At 40.2% G+C, this 22,133-nt stretch overlaps 1 protein-coding gene across 2 annotated transcripts in view; it reads left to right on the forward strand.

Annotated features, from left to right (window-relative positions):
- Window positions 1-16,793, forward strand: part of ttc8 (tetratricopeptide repeat domain 8) — a 40,264-nt gene extending 23,471 nt beyond the window's left edge. For both annotated transcript variants that reach the window (XM_077240202.1, XM_077240203.1), the window contains exons 12-15: window positions 7,159-7,333; window positions 12,255-12,377; window positions 13,266-13,349; window positions 16,485-16,793. In XM_077240202.1, coding sequence (XP_077096317.1) covers window positions 7,159-7,333; window positions 12,255-12,377; window positions 13,266-13,349; window positions 16,485-16,601 — 499 coding nt within the window. In that variant the 3' untranslated portion in view covers window positions 16,602-16,793. The remainder of the gene's footprint in view (window positions 1-7,158; window positions 7,334-12,254; window positions 12,378-13,265; window positions 13,350-16,484) is intronic.
- The last annotated feature ends 5,340 nt before the right edge of the window (window positions 16,794-22,133 follow it).

Below are 22,133 nucleotides of genomic sequence, written 5' to 3' on the forward strand. Positions count from 1 at the left end.
GTCTCTGCTGGGCCTTTTTCACAGTGGAGTCAATGTGATTGTCCCACTTCAGGTCCTGAGAGATGATAGTGCCCAGGAACCTGAATGACTCCACTGCTTCCACAGTGCTGTTCATGATGGTGAGTGGGGGGAGTGCTGGGCTGTTCCTCCTGAAGTCCACGATCATCTCCACTGTTTTGAGCGTGTTCAGCTCAAGGTTGTTATAACTGCACCAGGCAGCCAGTTATGACGATTTATTTTTAGCCAAAATAAAGAAGAGAGTTGTTTATTATTACTTTGTGCGTGAGAGTTGTGTTAGAGGTGTGTGAGATGTGTGTGTGAGAGGCCTGTCCCGGGAGCGTCCCCCGCCTCAGCCGAACACAGTGCGATAGGCTCCAGCCCATAACCCTTGAAGGTCGTATTGGGATCAATGAATGATTCACGGTAAAGTGTTCAGTGAAGTAAACAGTGAAGTGTTCAGTGAAGTAAACAGTAAAGTGTTCAGTGAAGTAAACAGTAAAGTGTTCAGTGAAGTAAACAGTAAAGTGTTCAGTGAAGTAAACAGTAAAGTGTTCAGTGAAGTGTTCAGTGAAGTGAACAGTAAAGTGTTCAGTGAACAGGAAAGTGTTCAGTGAACAGTAAAGTGTTCAGTGAAGTAAACAGTAAAGTGTTCAGTGAAGTGTTCAGTGAAGTGAACAGTAAAGTGTTCAGTAAGTGAACGGTAAAGTGTTCAGTGAAGTGAACGGTAAAGTGTTCAGTGAAGTGAACAGTAAAGTGTTCAATGATGTGAACAGTAAAGTGTTCAGTGAAGTGAACAGTAAAGTGTTCAGTGAAGTAAACAGTAAAGTGTTCAATGATGTGAACAGTAAAGTGTTCAGTGAAGTGGACAGTAAAGTGTTCAGTGAAGTAAACAGTAAAGTGTTCAGTGAAGTAAACAGTAAAGTGTTCAGTGAGGTGTTCAGTGAAGTAAACAGTGAAGTGTTCAGTGAAGTGAAGGGTAAAGTGTTCAGTGAAGTGAACAGTAAAGTGTTCAGTGAAGTAAACAGTAAAGTGTTCAGTGACGTGAACAGTAAAGTGTTCAGTGAAGTAAACAGTGAAGTGTTCAGTGAAGTGAACAGTGAAGTGTTCAGTGAAGTGAACAGTAAATTTTGCAGTGAAGTGAACAGTAAAGTGTTCAGTGAAGTAAACAGTAAAGTGTTCAGTGAAGTAAACAGTAAAGTGTTCAGTGAAGTGAACAGTAAAGTGTTCAGTTAAGTAAACAGTAAAGTGTTCAGTTAAGTAAACAGTAAAGTGTTCAGTGAAGTGTTCAGTGAAGTAAACAGTAAAGTGTTCAGTGAAGTAAACAGTGAAGTGTTCAGTGAAGTAAACAGTAAAGTGTTCAGTGAAGTAAACAGTGAAGTGTTCAGTGAAGTGTTCAGTGAAGTGAACAGTAAAGTGTTCAGTGAAGTAAACAGTGAAGTGAACAGTAAAGTGTTCAGTGACGTAAACAGTAAAGTGTTCAGTGAAGTGAACAGTAAAGTGTTCAGTGAAGTGAACAGTAAAGTGTTCAGTGAAGTGAACAGTAAAGTGTTCAGTGAAGTGAACAGTAAAGTGTTCAGTGAAGTGAACAGTAAAGTGTTCAGTGAAGTGAACACTAAAGTGTTCAGTTAAGTGAACAGTAAAGTGTTCAGTGAAGTAAACAGTAAAGTGTTCAGTGAAGTAAACAGTGAGGTGTTCAGTGAAGTGAACAGTAAAGTGTTCAGTGAAGTGAACAGTGAGGTGTTCAGTGAAGTGAACAGTAAAGTGTTCAGTGAAGTGAACAGTAAAGTGTTCAGTGAAATGAACAGTAAAGTGTTCAGTGAAGTGAACAGTAAAGTGTTCAGAGAAGTAAACAGTAAAGTGTTCAGTGAAGTGAACAGTAAAGTGTTCAGTGAAGTGAACAGTGAAGTTAACAGTAAAGTGTTCAGTGAAGTGTTCAGTGAAGTGAACAGTAAAGTGTTCAGTGAGGTAAACAGTGAAGTGAACAGTAAAGTGTTCAGTGAAGTAAACAGTGAAGTAAACAGTAAAGTTTTCGGTGAAGTGAACAGTAAAGTGTTCAGTGAAGTAAACAGTAAAGTGTTCAGTGAAGTAAACAGTGAAGTGTTCGGTGAAGTGAACAGTAAAGTGTTCGGTGAAGTGAACAGTAAAGTGTTCAGTGAAGTAAACAGTAAAGTGTTCAGTGAAGTAAACAGTGAAGGGAACAGTAAAGTGTTCAGTGAAGTGAACAGTAAAGTGTTCAGTGAAGTGAACAGTAAAGTGTTCAGTGAAGTAAACAGTAAAGTGTTCAGTGAAGTAAAGAGTAAAATGTTCAGTGAAGTAAACAGTGAAGTGTTCAGTGAAGTGAACAGTAAAGTGGTCAGTGAAGTGAACAGTAAAGTGTTCAGTGAAGTAAACAGTAAAGTGTTCAGTGAAGTAAACAGTGAAGTAAACAGTAAAGTGTTCAGTGAAGTAAACAGTGAAGTGTTCGGTGAAGTGAACAGTAAAGTGTTCGGTGAAGTGAACAGTAAAGTGTTCAGTGAAGTAAACAGTAAAGTGTTCAGTGAAGTAAACAGTGAAGTGAACAGTAAAGTGTTCAGTGAAGTGAACAGTAAAGTGTTCAGTGAAGTAAACAGTAAAGTGTTCAGTGAAGTAAAGAGTAAAATGTTCAGTGAAGTAAACAGTAAAGTGTTCAGTGAAGTGAACAGTAAAGTGTTCAGTGAAGTGAACAGTAAAGTGTTCAGTGAAGTAAACAGTAAAGTGTTCAGTGAAATGAACAGTAAAGTGTTCAGTGAAATGAACAGTGAAGTGTTCAGTGAAGTAAACAGTAAAGTGTTCAGCGAAGTGAACAGTAAAGTGTTCAGTGAAGTAAACAGTAAAGTGTTCAGTGAAGTGAACAGTAAAGTTTTCAGTGAAGTAAACAGTAAAGTGTTCAGTGAAGTAAACAGTAAAGTGTTCAGTGAAGTGAACAGTAAAGTGTTCAGTGAAGTAAACAGTAAAGTGTTCAGTGAAATGAACAGTAAAGTGTTCAGTGAAATGAACAGTGAAGTGTTCAGTGAAATGAACAGTGAAGTGTTCAGTGAAGTAAACAGTAAAGTGCTCAGTGAAGTGAACAGTAAAGTGTTCAGTGAAGTAAACAGTAAAGTTTTCAGTGAAGTAAACAGTAAAGTGTTCAGTGAAGTAAACAGTAAAGTGTTCAGTGAAGTGAACAGTAAAGTGTTCAGTGAAGTAAACAGTAAAGTGTTCAGTGAAATGAACAGTAAAGTGTTCAGTGAAATGAACAGTGAAGTGTTCAGTGAAATGAACAGTGAAGTGTTCAGTGAAGTAAACAGTAAAGTGCTCAGTGAAGTGAACAGTAAAGTGTTCAGTGAAGTAAACAGTAAAGTGTTTAGTGAAGTAAACAGTGAAGTGTTCGGTGAAGTAAACAGTGAAGTGAACAGTAAAGTGTTCAGTGAAATGAACAGTGAAGTGTTCAGTGAAATGAACAGTGAAGTGTTCAGTGAAGTAAACAGTAAAGTGTTCAGTGAAGTGAACAGTAAAGTGTTCAGTGAAGTAAACAGTAAAGTGTTCAGTGAAGTAAACAGTGAAGTGTTCGGTGAAGTAAACAGTGAAGTAAACAGTAAAGTGTTCAGTGAAGTAAACAGTAAAGTGTTCAGTGAAGTAAACAGTGAAGTGAACAGTAAAGTGTTCAGTGAAGTAAACAGTAAAGTGTTCAGTGAAGTAAAGAGTAAAATGTTCAGTGAAGTAAACAGTAAAGTGTTCAGTGAAGTAAACAGTAAAATGTTCAGTGAAGTAAACAGTAAAGTGTTCATTGAAGTCAGAAAGAGAAAGAGAAAGAGCTTTATTGCCAAGTGTGCTTGCACACACAAGGAATTTGTTTTGGTACTGAGGCTTCCAGTGGACATATACAAATACAAATACAACATGAAACATAATACTACAAATTATAAGAATAAAAAATAAAAATATAAATATATGAGAATAAAACTATCACTGTTGGGTTTAGTCAGAATAGACATTTCCGGATTTACAGATTATGAACCTATTTACAGTGTTTTGAATATTATAAATAAATAAATCAACATATAAGTATCACCTGAGTTGTAGGATATTGCACTAAACAGTGGGAGTATTGCACTTACAGGCATATGCCTTGGGAGGAGTGTTAACTGTTCAGGAGGGAAATGGCCTGTGGGAAGAAACTGTTCCTGTGCCGAGATGTTCTAGTGGGCAGTGATCTGAGTCTCCGTCTTGACGGTAACAGTTCAAACAGGTGGTGTCCAGGGTGAGTGGAGTCTGTGATGATTTTACCTGCTCTCTTCCTCACTCTGGAAGAGTACAGGTCCTGGAGGTTTGGCAGGGGGGCACCAATGATCCTCTCCGCAGTCCGGACTGTCCGTTGTAGTCTCCTGATGTCTGATTTGGTAGCTGAACCAAACCAGACAGTGATGGAAGCGCACAAGACAGACTCAATGACGGCTGAGTAGAACTGAATCAGCAGATCCTGTGGCAGGTTGAACTTCCTCAGCTGGCGAAGGAAGTACAGTCTCTGCTGGGCCTTTTTCACAGTGGAGTCAATGTGATTGTCCCACTTCAGGTCCTGAGAGATGATAGTGCCCAGGAACCTGAATGACTCCACTGCTTCCACAGTGCTGTTCATGATGGTGAGTGGGGGGAGTGCTGGGCTGTTCCTCCTGAAGTCCACGATCATCTCCACTGTTTTGAGCGTGTTCAGCTCAAGGTTGTTATAACTGCACCAGGCAGCCAGCTGTTCAACCTCCAGTCTGTATGCAGACTCGTCACCGTTTTGGATGAGACCGATGACAGTGGTGTCGTCTGCAAATTTCAGGAGCTTGACAGTGGGGTCTTTATAAGTGCAGTCATTAGTGTACAGGGAGAAGAGCAGTGGGGAGAGAACGCACCCTTGAGGGGCTCCGGTGGTGATTGTGAGTGTCTTGGATGTGTGTTTCCCCAGTCTCACTCGCTGCTGCCGGTCCGTCAGGAAGCTGGTGATCCACTGACAGATCGAGGATGGTATGGAGAGCTGGGTCAGTTTGGCTGTGAGAAGACCAGGCATGATGGTATTGAAGGCCGAACTGAAGTCCACAAAGAGGATCCTTGCATAAGTCCCTGGTCTGTCGAGATGTTGCAGGATATAATGCAGTCCCATGTTGACTGCATCATCCACAGACCTGTTTGCTCTGTAAGCAAACTGAAAGGGATCCAGCAGGGGTCCAGTGATGTCCTTCAGGTGGGCCAGCACCAGTCTTTCAAACGACTTCATGACCACAGACGTGAGAGCGACAGGTCTGTAGTCATTAAGTCCAGTGATTTTGGGTTTTTTGGGGACAGGAATGATAGTGGAGCGTTTGAAGCAGCAGGGAACTTCACACTGCTCCAATGATCTGTTGAAGATCTGCGTGAAGACCGGGGCCAGTTGGTCAGCGCAGGCTTTTAAACAAGCAGATGAGATGCCGTCTGGGCCTGAGGCTTTCCTAGTCTTCTGTTTTTTGAAGACTCGGCTCACGTCCTCCACACAGACCTTAAGCTCAGGTTGGATGGCAGGAGGAGGGAGTGATAATTGGAGTGCAGGAGGTGGTGGTGAATGTGTGAAGTGCAGATCAGACCGGGTGTGTGGTGTGAATGAGGGCTTTTCAAACCGGCAGTAAAATGAATTTAAATCGTCAGCCAGGTGTTGATTGTCCACAGATCGAGGGGATGGTGACTTGTAGTTGGTGATGTTCCTCAGGCCATTCCAGACTGATGATGGGTCGTTGGATGAAAACTGTTTTTTCAGTTTATCAGAGTAGTTCCTTTTAGCAACTCTGATCTCCTTTGTCAATCTGTTTCTGGCCTGGTTATACGAGATTTTATCCCCACTTCTGTAAGCATCCTCTTTGGCATGACGAAGGTGTTTGAGTTTCCCAGTAAACCATGGTTTATCATTAGTGAATGATAAGAATGTCCTGGTAGGAATGCATGTATCCTCACAGAAACTTATATATGATGTTACAGTATCTGTGAGTTCATCCAGATCATTGGTAGCAGCTTCAAAAACAGTCCAATCAGTGCAATCAAAGCAGGCCTGTAGATCCTGCTCTGCTTCATTAGTCCATCTTTTTACAGTCCTTATTCCAGGTTTAGCTGATTTCAGTTTCTGCCTGTAGGTCGGTATGAGATGAACCAAACAGTGATCAGAGAGCCCCAAAGCTGCCCGTGGGACGGAGTGATACGCATTTCTTATTGTGGTGTAACAGTGGTCCAGTATATTACTGTCTCTGGTGGAACATGTAACGTGCTGTCTGTATTTTGGTAGTTCACGGGAAAGATTTGCTTTGTTAAAATCCCCAAGAATGATTAAAAGAGAGTCTGGGTACCTTTGTTCCGTTTCAGATATTTGTTCAGCCAGCTGTTGTAGCGCCGCGCTCACGCACGCGTCTGGAGGGATGTAAACATTCACGAGAATGAAAGAGGAAAATTCCCGAGGCGAGTAGAAGGGTTTACAGTTTATGAAATGTGCCTCTAAATTAGGAGAGCACATCTTCTTCAGTGTTGTTACATCTGAACACCAACTTTCTTTAATGTAGAAACACAATCCACCACCTCTCGTTTTCCCCGTTAGCTCCGCGATGCGATCCGCTCGGAACAGCTGGAAGCCCGGCAGATGTATTGCGTTGTCCGGAATGGCTTCACTCAGCCAGATTTCAGTGAAGCACAAAGCAGCAGAGTTTAAAAAATCCTTGTTAGTGTGGGTGAGGAGAAGTAGTTCATCCGTTTTGTTAGGATGGGATCGGAGATTCGCGAGATGAATACTGGGGAGTGCAGTGTGCAAGCCGCGCTCGCGGAGTTTAACCAGCGCGCCGGCTCGCTTCCCGCGTTTGCATCTGAACGTGCGTTTGAACAACACCGCTGCCCCTCCGACGAGAATGTCCAGCAAAACGTCCGAATAATCAAAAGCTGTTGAGAAGGTTTCTGGTGTGTGTTTCCTAATGTCCAGTAGTTCGTCTTTGGTGAAACTGATAGGAAAAGAATGACTAAACGCAGAACAAACGAACAAAAACAACACAATAGCTGGAGAGCTCCACACCGAGGCAGCCATCCGCGGCGCCATCTTGGATCGTTGTGAACAGTAAGTGTTCAGTGAAGTGAACAGTGAAGTGTAATTCTCTGTGTGGTTGTCTCCAGGCGTTTGCTGCAGATGGGGGTGTTTAACTGCCAGCTGTATAATAACGTGGGCCTGTGCTGCTTCTACGCCCAGCAGTACGACATGACGCTGTCCTCCTTCGAGCGAGCGCTAGCCCTGGTGTCCAGCGATGAGGAGCAGGCCGATGTCTGGTACAATCTGGGACACGTTGCAGTGGTGAGCAGAAACACACACACAGGCTTTAGGTCACGTGTGTGACAGTCTGCAGATGAGGAAGTGCCTGGCCCGAAACCATCCCTGTCCCGAGGACGGAGTGATCACTCAGCAGTCAGGAGTTATGATTATGTTATGATTGATTAAGATCTTTTCACTCACTAAAACCAAACATTTAACATAGCATCAAAAGGCAGGTATACTTCTACAAACAAACAAAGTATAATGAATTTTTATTCCTTTTTTACTGCTGATTTTCTGAGATTTGTCTATATCAGCTGGATTAGAAATTTGTGTTTGCAATAAAATAGCATATTGATTGAGAAGGAAAAGTATTAAAGTATTAAATGTTGCCATTGTGCCCAAAGCAGAAACATTGGATACAATTCATTTGAAGGTGACGTAGTTACATTGTACTGAGTAATATTAATTACCTACATGTACTTACTATAGAGTTATGGTTAGGGTTTGGTTTAGTTACTTGTAATTATGCATAATTTACTGTTAGTACTAGACTAGTATGTATGTATTAGCTTGTAACTACGTCACTTAAAAATAAACATGGTTCCCACGGGTCCTTGGATTCCTTGAAAGTTTGTGAATCTGAAATATTTTTTTCAAGGCCCTGGAAAGTTTTTGAAAATATACATTCATACAGTAGATACAGGTCCTTGAAAGTGCTTGAATTTATTTTGTGCAATAAGTTTTCTGGAAAAAATGCAATTTTATTCCCACTTCACTAATGTGTTATTTCGCCAACACTTCTTGGCTTGTGCATAATAGCTTGCTTGATTTAACTGTTACCTTAGTTACGCGTATTTATGCATTACGTTAAGTGTTTCCGCATGAGGTGCTTTGTGTTGTACGTTGCCATGACTTCACGTGCGCACAAAACTTCTACGATGGTACCTCAACATTTCACAGACACACCGTGAAACATTGCAAAAATAGGCTGAAACCGCTGAAACGTGATGCCTGGAAAATGCAAGTTTCAAGATATTTGGAATGTTTTATAATGATCTGCATATCATGTTGTGATATGTTTTCAGTGCTTACACCGAACCCAAATATGTTCAGTCAATAGCCCTATCCGGACGGTAATGGTTTCTCATGGGGTCGTAAGGTATTTTCATCATTTACAGTGGTTAGTCTGTGATTTTATTGCCGTTCGAATCCAGAATGTCTGTGTTTGTCTCCCACCACCCGCGTCATTTTTTTTTTTGATAAACACCAAGTTCGAGTGATGGTTTAATTGCCATACGAATCCACATCTCGAGTTTACAAGAAGAGATCACTTAAAAAAAGTCACTGTTTAAATCCTTTTTGATCTCTGCCAATCACCATATACTTACGGTAACTTGAGCTAAACTGTAATTTTAAAGATGTACTTTATTACTGAAATGCTGGAAAGTATTTACAAGAAAAAGATTTAATTACCTGCTCCACCTCAGTGAACAAAAAGGAGAAAGAGAAAAAAGCATGTAAACATTTGAAACGGGCCGTTATTGTGACCGCAATATATGTTCCGATTTTAAAATATGTAGGCTATTATGCATAACATAAAAATACAAACCATGCATCTTTATTTTAACCTCAAGAGGCTGCATTCACTTTTTTTTTATTACATCCTTTTGAGAAAATGCAAGAATATAAGAACCATTTTGAATATGCCATACGTGCGTCTAGCTTCCTATTTTTATAAATGAGAATTTTCGAAGTCTTGATTGTGTTTGTGGGGTGCACTGTAACGTGTTCATGCTTCGTTTTTAAAAAATCGCATTATTTTTAATATTTTACCTTTATTCTACACTGCTCTGTCCCTCCTTGTAAAAACGGTCTGATGGTTTACGGGTTCTATGAAGCCAGTCCCTCAAAACTAAGCAATGGGCTCAGATTGGTTAGCTGGCCCAGTGTGTTGTGATTCGCTAACCGCCTAGTGCAAGTTTTCCGGAAACGCCACGCCCCTTACCTTTACCGGTAGTTTCTGCTTTGGTGTATTATAAACAATGGCGTCAATCGGACCTAGAGAATGCTAGTGAAGATGATCGAGCAGAACCTGTTCAAGAACGGCTGTTGAACGGCGTTTCAGAAAGGTTTGTTTTTTGTTGTTGTTTCTGTCTCATTTCTTTTTAGATATGCTGTAATTAAATTGTACTAATTATTATAGTATTACAAAAAATAACCTTCATATTCATAAACAAGAAATTCATATGATCGTTCTTACAAATTATACTACAGTCCTCAAAGGGATTTTTTTGAGTAAAGACTGCGGATCTATAGTGATCGTTACTGACTGTATGGCACGGTTACTTTTGTATTTTTAGAACGATTGTAGCCAAATATCTGTCGCCAGAACTATTAACCCAAAACGAACACTAAACATTGGCTTTAACGTTACTACAGTAGGTTAGCCAAATCAAACACAGAACCATGTTTAGCATGCCTGTAGATAAATAAGCATCTAGATAAACAATACATAAAAGCTCTAATCAAAGAATAATTTACACTAATTCCAAGTTCGCTGTTGAGATTTAAAAAAGTTTGTAACGTTAGGTTTGAATGAGCATTTAACAAGCTGGTTTGCAGAGCCAAACAGCGTTGTCATTTGTTTACTTCCTTGCTGCAACGTATAATTATCCTGCATTGAACTCGCCAAGATTGTGGAAGCTTTCCTCCGTAACATGTGCAGCACAGAGAGCGAGATTTGGGTCATAATTATGAGGGACCTTTTAAAAAAATAAATTTTAACCATTGATCCCTAACTCCCCGACCCTAGGAAGGCTGAACAAAGCGGACCGGCAATCCGGATGAAAATAACAGCGTTTCGACGGCATTGTGACAACAACAGCCTAGTATACCACAACTCTTCTCCAACGCAATATAAAATGGCCTCGCCCTTACTTCGTATTCTAGGAGGAGGGGTTTGTAAATATTGGGGTTAGTGACGTCAGCAACCCTGGAGGAATGTCGTGTAGTCCCTACCGGCCGTTTGATGTAGTCCTTAGAAATTGATTTCTTTAAAAGCAAATATCTCCCTTTGCTTTGAACTTTGAGCGCTGTAACTTTGCAGATGTTGTTTATGCTCAAACAGCAACATTACACACTAGCTAAAGTTAGAAAAGTGAAATCGTGTTTTACCACCCCTTTAAATAATAAAATGATACATTATGGTATCAAATAAAATACCAATTTATTTGTATTATTCCAAGCATATGACATTTTATTTACAGCAGACAGTCATGTGACTGACCACGTGAGCAGCGCGTTTGTGTTCGTGGACTTACAAAACTCGCTCTTCCACCGTCTATAAATCACCATCCGAATGCATCAATGAGTTTTATCACTGAGGTGCCATGCATGATGCAAATTTATTTTTACAGACGTCCACAACACATGAGAAACAATTAAAGTCCGAATAGGGCTTGTACATTGTTTTCAATAAACATAAAACATTTGTGATAATCTGTTGCCCAAATATTTTATGTAATGTTGAATTGCTTTGCTTGTTAAAGGGGCATTCGGCAACTATTTCACCTTAATAAAACAGTTTAGAAATCATTTTGATGTTTTAATAACCTGTTCTGGTGAGAATGGTGACTTTCCCCGCTCCCCCCAGCGTTTCCAGGTGGAAAACCAACCTTGCAGTATGAGGATTAACGTCACGGTAAGTTGGAAATAGGAAGTCTCGTGAGAAGCGAGAACGAGCGAGAAACACAAACTGCTTTATGGCAATTCGACATTAACACACACGCCGCCCTCAATGTGTATGATGTATTACCCACCTCGGTAGACATAGCTCCACACGATAAAGTTGGCCGGCTCCGATAATAACAAATGCACATGAGCAGCGGTAGGAAGGGGGAGGAGGGGCCGCAAGTGAGTTTTTTTACAACATTGTTGTGAAATATACGCCTCACAGCTGTAGCGGGCGCTCACTGAGAAAACATGCGACAACAAAAGTGAAAATCAGCCTAGAAATAACTAGAGTTGCCAAATGCCCCTTTAAGATAATGTAAACCCATGAGGCAAGAAAACTTAAAAGCAAATTCATATATCTTAAAGGTGCATTGTGTAATATTTAGGAGGATCTGTGACAGAAATGCAATATCATATACATAACTATATTTTCAGAGGTGTATAAAGACCTTACATAATGAACTGTTATGTTTTTATTACCATAGACTGAGCCATTTCTATCTACATACATCGCCGGTGCACTTACATTGAAATACCCATTTTGCGCCACCATGTTTCTACAGGAGCCCTAAACAGACAAACGCGTTTTGTCACTATGTTGTTCTTCATGCAAAGAAGCGAGCTAAAGACAGCGAATAAAACACTGACACAATGATGAACAAGTAACAATAATATTCGCAATAACATAATTTTATTGAATAATTAAGTAAACAATCTCTTAATTTATCATTGTCACAGACGACCATAACTTCTGTTGGTTGCAATTCGCAACCTTACCACTAGATGCCGCTAAATATTACACACTGCACCTTTATAACTTCTGGTTACATGAGCCTAAGCTCTTTTCAATAAAATCCATGCAAAAGTTAATATACCGACTATTCTTCAGTTTTATGCAAAACAGAAATACGACAAATATAATATCAGATCTCTGTCATATAGCCAAAAAAAGATTTCTTGCATAGTAGTTTAACACAACTAACTGTAACTGTAACAATGTATCTTACAAGGTAACACGATGTAACCTTGCTCTCATTTGAAATGTGTCCCTACATTAAGTCCTTGAATTTGAGGATATTGGACCTGGAAAGTCCTTGAAAGGTCCTTGAATTTGAAGTTAATCAAGGTGTGGGAACCCTGAATAAAGTGTTACTGAAAAATTTGATGGATAAACCCCGAGCCAAGTTATTAATCATATAGATGTGTGTCTCTTCTCTGTGTTGCGCAGGGCATTGGTGACTTGACTCTGGCTTACCAATGCTTCAAACTGGCCTTGGCTTTCAACAACAACCATGGAGAAGCTTACAATAACTTGGCTGTATTAGAGCTACGGAAAGGCCGAACCGAGCAGGTCAGTTTAGTCTTCCCTAACAGTCTCATGATAGCTAAAGTAATCATACACACACACACACACACACACACTAACACACACAAACTCTTTCCTTAAAAGAAACTGCCGAACTGAAGTCCACAAAGAGGATCCTTGTGTAAGTCCCTGGTCTGTCGAGATGTTGCAGGATATAATGCAGTCCCATGTTGACTGCATCATCCACAGACCTGTTTGCTCTGTAAGCAAACTGAAAGGGATCCAGCAGGGGTCCAGTGATGTCCTTCAGGTGGGCCAACACCAGTCTTTCAAACCACTTCATGACCACAGACGTGAGAGCGACTGGTCTGTAGTCATTAAGTCCAGTGATTTTGGGTTTTTTGGGTACCGGAATGATAGTGGAGCGTTTGAAGCAGCAGGGAACTTCACACTGCTCCAATGATCTATTGAAGATCTGCGTGAAGACCGGGGCCAGTTGGTCAGCGCAGGCTTTTAAACAAGCAGATGAGGTGCCGTCTGGCCTGAAGCTTCCGTTCTTCTGTTTTCTGAAGATTTGGCTCACGTCCTCCACACAGACCTTAAGCTCAGGTTGGATGGCAGGAGGTGATGGTGAATGTGTGAAGTGCAGATCAGAGCGGTTGTGTGGTGTGAGGCTGTTCAAACCTGCAGTAGAATGAATTTAAATTTAAATCAGTGTTGTTGATCCTCCACAGATCGGGGGGATGGGGACTTGTAGTCGGTGATGTTCCTAAGGCCTGTCCAGACTCAGCTTTTCAGAGTAGCTTCTTTTAGCAACTCTGATCTCCTTTGTCAGTCTGTTTCTGGCCTGGTTATATACGATTTTCCCCCACTTCTGTAAGCATAAGCATCAGGATTGAACAGTGCTGTAACTGGACTTGTGTTTTGTCCCAGGCGAAAGCTTTCCTGCAGACGGCGGCTGTGTTGTCTCCACACATGTACGAGCCACACTTTAACTTCGCCACACTCTCTGAGAAGGTAAGACGTTACTCTATGTGTTACTCTGTGTGCTACTCTGTGTGTTACTCTGTGTGTTACTCTGATGTGTTACTCTGATGTGTGTTACTCTGATGTGTGTTACTCTGATGTGTTACTCTGATGTGTGTTACTCTGATGTGTGTTACTCTGTGTGTTACTCTGATGTGTTACTCTGTGTGCTACTCTGTGTGTTACTCTGTGTGTTACTCTGTGTGTTACTCTGATGTGTGTTACTCTGATGTGTGTTACTCTGATGTGTGTTACTCTGTGTGTGTTACTCTGTGTGTGTTACTCTGTGTGTGTTACTCTGATGTGTGTTACCGTGTTACTCTGTGTGTGTTACTCTGATGTGTGTTACTGTGTGTTACTCTGATGTGTGTTACTCTGTGTGTTACTCTGATGTGTGTTACTCTGTGTGTTACTCTGATGTGTGTTACCCTTTCTGTTAACTTCGCCACACTCTCTGAGAAGGTAAGACGTTACTCTATGTGTTACTCTGTGTGCTACTCTGTGTGTTACTCTGTGTTACTCTGTGTGTTACTCTGTGTGTTACTCTGATGTGTGTTACTCTGATGTGTGTTACTCTGTGTGTGTTACTCTGTGTGTGTTACTCTGTGTGTGTTACTCTGTGTGTGTTACTCTGATGTGTGTTACTGTGTGTTACTCTGTGTGTTACTCTGATGTGTGTTACTGTGTGTTACTCTGATGTGTGTTACTCTGATGTGTGGTACTCTGTGTGTGTTACTCTGTGTGTGTTACTCTGATGTGTGTTACTCTGATGTGTGTTACTCTGATGTGTGTTACTCTGATGTGTGTTACTCTGATGTGTGTTACTGTGTGTTACTCTGATGTGTGTTACTCTGATGTGTGTTACTCTGATGTGTGTTACTCTGATGTGTGTTACTCGGATGTGTGTTACTCTGATGTGTGTTACTCGGATGTGTGTTACTCGGATGTGTGTTACTCGGATGTGTGTTACTCTGATGTGTGTTACTCGGATGTGTGTTACTCGGATGTGTGTTACTCTGATGTGTGTTACTCTGTGTGTTACTCTGATGTGTGTTACTCTGTGTGTTACTCTGATGTGTGTTACTCTGTGTGTTACTCTGATGTGTGTTACTGATGTGTGTTACTGTGTGTTACTCTGTGTGTTACTCTGTGTGTTACTCTGTGTGTTACTGATGTGTGTTACTGTGTGTTACTGTGTGTTACTCTGTGTGTGTTACTCTGTGTGTGTTACTCTCTGTGTGTTACTCTCTGTGTGTTACTCTGTGTGTGTTACTCTGTGTGTGTTACTCTGTGTTACTCTGATGTGTGTTACTCTGTGTGTGTTACTCTGATGTGTGTTACTCTGTGTGTGTTACTCTGTGTGTTACTCTGATGTGTGTTACTGTGTGTTACTCTGATGTGTGTTACTCTGATGTGTGTTACTCTGATGTGTGTTACTCTGATGTGTGTTACCCTTTCTGTTACTCTGTGTGTTACTCTGATGTGTGTTACCCTTTCTGTTACTCTGATGTGTGTTACCCTTTCTGTTACTCTGTGTGTTACTCTGATGTGTGTTACCCTTTCTGTTACTCTGTGTGTTACTCTGATGTGTGTTACTGATGTGTGTTACTGTGTGTTACTCTGTGTGTTACTGATGTGTGTTACTGTGTGTTACTCTGTGTGTTACTGATGTGTGTTACTGTGTGTTACTCTGATGTGTGTTACTGTGTGTTACTCTGTGTGTTACTGATGTGTGTTACTGTGTGTTACTCTGATGTGTGTTACTGTGTGTTACTCTGTGTGTTACTGATGTGTGTTACTGTGTGTTACTCTGATGTGTGTTACTGTGTGTTACTCTGTGTGCTACTCTGATGTGTGTTACTCTGATGTGTTACTCTGATGTGTGTTACTCTGATGTGTGTTACTCTGTTGTGTGTTACTCTAATGTGTGTTACTGTGTGTTACTCTGATGTGTGTTACTCTGATGTGTGTTACTCTGATGTGTGTTACTCTGATGTGTGTTACTCTGTGTGTTACTGATGTGTGTTACTGATGTGTGTTACTCTGTGTTACTCTGTGTTACTGATGTGTGTTACTGTGTGTTACTCTGATGTGTGTTACTGATGTGTGTTACTGTGTTACTCTGATGTGTGTTACTGTGTGTTACTCTGTGTGCTACTCTGATGTGTGTTACTCTGTGTGTTACTCTGTGTGTTACACTGATGTGTGTTACTGATGTGTGTTACTCTGATGTGTGTTACTGTGTGTTACTCTGTGTGCTACTCTGATGTGTGTTACTGATGTGTGTTACTGTGTGTTACTCTGTGTGTTACACTGATGTGTGTTACTGATGTGTGTTACTGATGTGTGTTACTCTGATGTGTGTTACTTTGTGTTACTCTGTGTGCTACTCTGATGTGTGTTACTCTGATGTGTTACTCTGTGTGTTACTCTGATGTGTGTTACTGTGTGTTACTCTGATGTGTTACTCTGTGTGTTACTCTGATGTGTGTTACTGATGTGTGTTACTCTGATGTGTGTTACTGTGTGCTACTCTGATGTGTGCTACTCTGATGTGTGCTACTCTGATGTGTGTTACTCTGATGTGTGTTACTCTGATGTGTGTTACTCTGTGTTACTCTGTGTGTAACACTGATGTGTATTACTGTGTGTTACTCTGTGTGCTACTCTGATGTGTGCTACTCTGATGTGTGTTACTCTGATGTTTGTTACTGTGTGTTACTCTGTGTGTGTTACTCTGATGTTTGTTACTGTGTGTTACTCTGATGTTTGTTACTGTGTGTTACTCTGATGTGTGCTACTCTGATGTGTGTTACTGTGTGTTACTCTGTGTGTGTTACTCTGATGTTTGTTACTGTGTGTTACTCTGATGTTAGTTACTGTGTGTTACTCTGATGTGTGCTACTCTGATGTGTGTTACTGTGTGTTACTCTGTGTGCTACTCTGATGTGTGTTACTCTGTATTACGCCTTCTTTATTTTTTTATTATCTTTAGCTATAATAAAGTATTACTAATTGAAACAACAAAAATAAAGTAATATTTACAACCCTAATTTACAATAGTTCAGAATTATATATTGTACTAAATAAATGTGGGTGTTTACTGATGTTTGTTTGTGGCTGAAGGTTGGAGATCTTCAGAGCAGTTTCACGGCCGCTCAGAGATCTGAGGACGCGTTCCCTGAACATGTGGACACTCAGCAGATCCTGAAGAACCTCAGACTGCACTTCGCCACTCTATAGGATAACTCCACTCTCATCTCATCACAGCAGTGTTGGCTGATCAAACAATGACTTGCACAGACTAGCATATATATGCATGTTTATCATTTTTGGTGGTTGAGGAGAGATTCCCCTGACATGATTGTAAAGTGCTTTAGGTGTACAGAAAAATAAAAGTGCTATGTAAATAGATCATTCAATCATTCATTCATTCATTCAATTTTTTTTAACTGATCATAAAAATGCCATTGTAATGTTAGTGCTGCTTTGATACGGCTCAGGCTCGCTCCATCACACCTCAGTGGTGGGCCGTCGGGGCCTTCTCTGCTGGCCTAAACACTATCAGAATCACTCACTTGTGCTTTAATATATTTTTTCCTTGAATGTGTATTAGATTATTGCCAATAGTACATTCTCATAGATTTCTGTTGGTTGTGCTGCTTCCAGTAGTGTATATTTATATTAGAGCTTTTATCCAATCGTTTTTCTGCTATCATGTGTTGCCTGGGTCAAATAAATCTTCCCTGAGGCCTTCAGAATCGACAGTGCGGCGCCTGTAGCTTAAAATAAATGCAGATGAAACTGTAAACAAAAATGGGAAAAGGAAGCCAATATATGTATCCATTGTTGTGGTGCCAATAATTTTTTGAAATCACTTCTCAGAGATCTTTGATGCCAGAAATATTATACTTCATTTTACAACAAACAAAGGCGAGCGTCTCCTGCAGAAAGTCGCCCCAGATTTATCTTGGTTCAGAGTTATATACATACATCTTCTTCCAAAGAAGGTAACACACCCTATAGATAGTTTTTGGGTAAAGGTCTTTTACCATGTGACTTCTCAGAATAGAATCTTATGCTGCATCAACATTCAAGGTCTTTTTACAGGCTTCCAAAAAAGTCAAAGCAAAGCCTCACACACAGGAAATAATGGTGTATTCTTAAATAGCTAAATTACTTATTTGCTAATTAATAAAATCTTCTACACCATTTAACTGGATGAAAAGGTAAAACCTTGGCAGAAAAACATGGCAGTTCCTTCTGCATCAACTTTTTTTCTGTGCGCTGTGCCTCCACTAACCAGCACGGTTTTGTTGGCTTATAATCCACACACGTTTAGCACATCAACAGCCCTTCTGTTATTCACTTCTGTTAGAAAAAATGATGTGGACGTCGAAGATCTAAAAAATTAAGTTTATTACAGCATAGCAGTGGCAAGGTACACGAAGCACCTTGGGTTCATCGGCGTCAGACTGAACCCAGAAGATCCAAATCTTAAACCTTTAATCCTGTTACAGTTTACCACTCTTAATGTAAATTGGGGTAATCCATCAGCCGGAAGTTGAAGCCTCGCGGGAGCCGCCATTGTAGCAGAACTTCACCTGCTGTTAGCATTACATTGACTCCCATTCATTTTGGCGTCACTTTGACAGCGAATAACTTTACATCTGAGGCATCCAAAGACTTCATTTGTCCATTATATATTTCTAAATAAACACGACAATGTATAAAAGGCTCCATTACTTTGTATCTTACGTTATGGCCCCGTAGAAGCCGTTTTTGTTTAAAACAGGCTAACGATTGCGTCATAACCACGCGACTTTTTGTCGCACAATAGAGACATTACCGTAGACCATAGATATCATATAGAGACTAGATGCCCTATTGGCCGCTGAGCACCGAGAAATACGGCCGCCATCTTGAACCGGTCATACTCCTAGTTTCCTGGCCTGGCAGCAGATAAGATGCCAGAGCATTGTGGAGCATTTTCCTGTTCTAATCGCCGGACCATCGAAAATAGGGCTTTTCACAAGTAAGTCTTAACATTACTGTACTATTGGTTGTATTTTGTGAATAGAATATTACCAGATAATCGAGAAGGAGCAAGGATATTTGCTATTACTGTACTGAAATCGTTGTGAAATGCTGTTTAACTTAACGTTACTACATCAGCCGGTGTTCACCCGGCATGGAGAGGTGGGGTAACGTTAACTGTTAAAGTAATAATTACAAGAGCTTCTAGGTTATCAGATAAGCATTCAACTGCCCTGTTGTATAGGTTATTTGTGTTTGCGCACATGATATCAGGAAGCAATATAATACACGCATGACAGCGATGCGCAAATTGAGTTACCCCTCCAACTTCTAGTGTTACGTTAACGTATATCTTAGCACACGCGATTTGGCTATTGATATTACAGAAGTCCTGTGGTAAAATTACATTATTAACTTACTCCATCTACCCTTGTAAAGTTAATCCGAATAGGGCTTTAGTCTCGACATTTTCCCCTCCCACATCCACATACAATAAAAAAGGTATAGGCTTAATGTTGTCCGAATTTAATTTTTAAAAATTACTGATGCAAACACGTTGAAAAGCTTCTTCTCAATTTGTATTACAGGTGGCTGTGTTCGGTGGATTCGGTGGGTGCGTTCTGTGTGTGAAAGTGTGTGTGTGAGAGAGAGAGAGAGAGAGAGAGAGAGAGAGAGAGAGAGAGAGAGAGAGAGAAAGAGAGAGTGTGTGTGTCTGTTCGTGTTTGTTTCTGTTCGTGTGTATGTGCGTGTCACAAATCATAAATTGTTTCTTCAACTTATTAAAATATCTTACTTTACTGCAACAACCTGTTTCTGCTTCTTTATTATATTTATAGTGTGTGATTTATAAAATACATTATATCCTTCAATCACACATAATGTGTCTGGTCACTTTATATCTTATATCAGAATATTATATTACTGTTAAGCCTACTATGGATATTAAAATACGCCGAACCATGTATCCTGTATCATAGCTACATGAATGACCTTTGCAGCAAAAAAACCCGCGTGAAAATCAGTTCAGTATTCTGTGACATATGATTAATTTAATGCGCTGACAGCTCATTTCACCTGCCATTCAGATTACACTGAGCGGAGCGGATGAGCGGTTTAAGATGGCCGCTCCTATTCTCGTCCGTGCCAATTGGCAGTAGCGGTCGATAGGGCGTCTATCTATATGATGTCTATGGTATAGACAGGAGGAGAAGCTCGCAGGCAATCGGGGGGACGTCCCGTCAAGGGAGAAGCCCATAGATAATGAGTCCATAAAAGCATAGGGACAAAATATTTCAACAACGTTTTTGGGGAAATGGAAATAATTCGGTATGTGGCAAGTGAATACATATGAAGTGATTAACGTTGGAAATTTTCACGCACAGCTACTAGAAGATTTACGTCTGTCAGACAGGTTGCTCACGTCATCAAGATTAGTCGGTTTGAGTCTGCGCGTCAGGAACGGAAGTGCTCAAAAATCGCTAAAAATGGGCTTCAACTGTCTCAACTGAGTTCCAATGAGATGGCTCTGTCCACTTCTTATACTGTCTATGGGTTTCGGTCACCTAGACCCCCGGGGTCGCTTCCTAACTACTCTCTGAAGTCCTAGACTACCGTGGATTACCCTGAATCAATTCGACTAGTATCCCCGTACTAGTCACAACATCAAAGATGAGGATATTGGGCCCTCAGAGCCAAAGCAGCGGCGTGTGAGAATTTTTCTGTAAATAAAATATGAACATTAAAAAGGTAAGATCAGATGTTTTAACAAGCTATTGTTATTTTCACATTTAGATATTTATGTATAAAACAAGTATCTACTAACAACAAACAATGTACATAATCAAAACGCCCTCATCATGAGCAGAAAAGAATTAACTAGTAAATTTCAAAGTTTATGTCATCTTTCCTTACCATCCCCAAATAATTTTCCCAATTATAACAATTATATGATTATTTTGAAATGCTCTTAACATGCTGATTAATAATGTTAAATGTAGATGAAAACCGTCTTGTCAACCTGGTTTGAACGGTCGGAGTCATATTTGTATGACATAAAAATATATATTATAAAATATATCTAAGCCTATATTTGCAGCATTGTTGTTTTCTGCAGTGTTTTAGCGAAATAATCCATCTATTTTACTTTTCACCGTTTCTGCTACTGTTGTTTAAATAACTCTTTATGTGGTTAGCGCTTAGCGTCTATATAGCGAGAGAGAAACAAAGCGCATGGAACTGAAAGAGCTTTAATAAAGCGCGTTTGCCTCTAGATAGAAAAATATTAGAGGATATAATGCTGAAAGATCATTACCATAAACGACCCGGAGCGCTTTTGTTGTGAACTGCTTCGTTATTTTGATGTGCTGCACACTTTAAATAGAAACGGTAAAATGGTGCTAGAGTTATTATTAGGCTACGTCTCGCGGTACAGTTGGAACTTCGCCAGGATCCGCCATTTTAATAAGCCTGATATATGTGACTGTAAGTAATTTAAAGACTCAAAGTTCGACATGTCAGCTGCATAACTGAACTTTGTATGATTGGAGTTAAGACAGTTAAGTTAAAATGAAGACATTAAATGAGAACAGGATTTTCTTTTATAACACCATAAAAGTGTGTGGACGTTTTAAGGTGAAGTCATTCAACTATATGGCACCCGCTACAGATTATCCAGGCAGAACAATGAATCACATCAAAGTTTACTTAAATAGCACAATTTACACAGCGTATAGTGTGCTTACACTACCTCGTAACCATAAAACAAAACATAAGAAAAAATGGTGTTTAAAAAACAGCCTATTAAAATATTCCCCTTTTTTATATAGCAATTTTAAGAATATAGATTGTTTCAAAGCGGCTTTACAGTGACAATAGGAAATTACAGTAACAGATTGTTTTGGCTTTACAGCAGATCTAGAATAAAGTTATTGTCCAGCTAAAGTTAGTTTTACATTTACATTTAGCTGATGCTTTTATCCAAACCAACTTACAATTGCTATATATGTCAGAGGTCGCACGCCTCTGGAGCAACTAGGGGTTAAGTGTCTTGCTCAGGGACACATTGGTGTCTCACAGTGGATTCGAACCCGGGTCTCTCACACCAAAGGCATGTGTCTTATCCACGGCGCCATCACCACCCCTGGTGTTTTGATTGATTCACTTCCATTCCATCGATCATTAGTTATTAATTTAGTGGCCGCTAACACGACACCGTTCTAATAGAAAACACTTAATGCGATCCGGCCGCTCATTTGCATAAAACAGTAGGCTACCTGGTGGCTCGAGAACGCAAACCATAAAACAGGTTCCAAGGTACAAGCCTTGAAAAATTTACAATTACACATTTCTTATCGCTTCCGCGAAGCCACGTGAACTGGAATTATACCTACAATCATATATGAAAGGCATCTAATGACACTAAAAGCCAAAGAGAAGAAATAGATTTTTAGCAAAGGCTTAAAGAGAGAAAGGGAAGATGCGGATCTAATCTGAATGGGTAAACTGTTCCAAAGTTTAGGCCCCGCAACAGCAAATGCACAATGTCCCCTTTGCTGTAATCTGTATCTAGGAACAACTAAAACTTTTTCTTGTCCCAGATCTGAGAGTCAGATGTTCTGACATGCTCTGACATTTGTGCTTAATTCTGTTACTTATAACATTTTCATTGCTAAAATCTGATTACACTGAATTTAGCAAAAACTCTGCTACGATAATATGTGAGCAGCATGTATGTAAAAT

The sequence above is a fragment of the Siphateles boraxobius genome, unplaced genomic scaffold (genome assembly GCF_051911475.1).
Source record: "Siphateles boraxobius isolate OS27281-9 unplaced genomic scaffold, OSU_SipBor_1 22, whole genome shotgun sequence".
Lineage (NCBI taxonomy): Eukaryota > Metazoa > Chordata > Actinopteri > Cypriniformes > Leuciscidae > Siphateles > Siphateles boraxobius.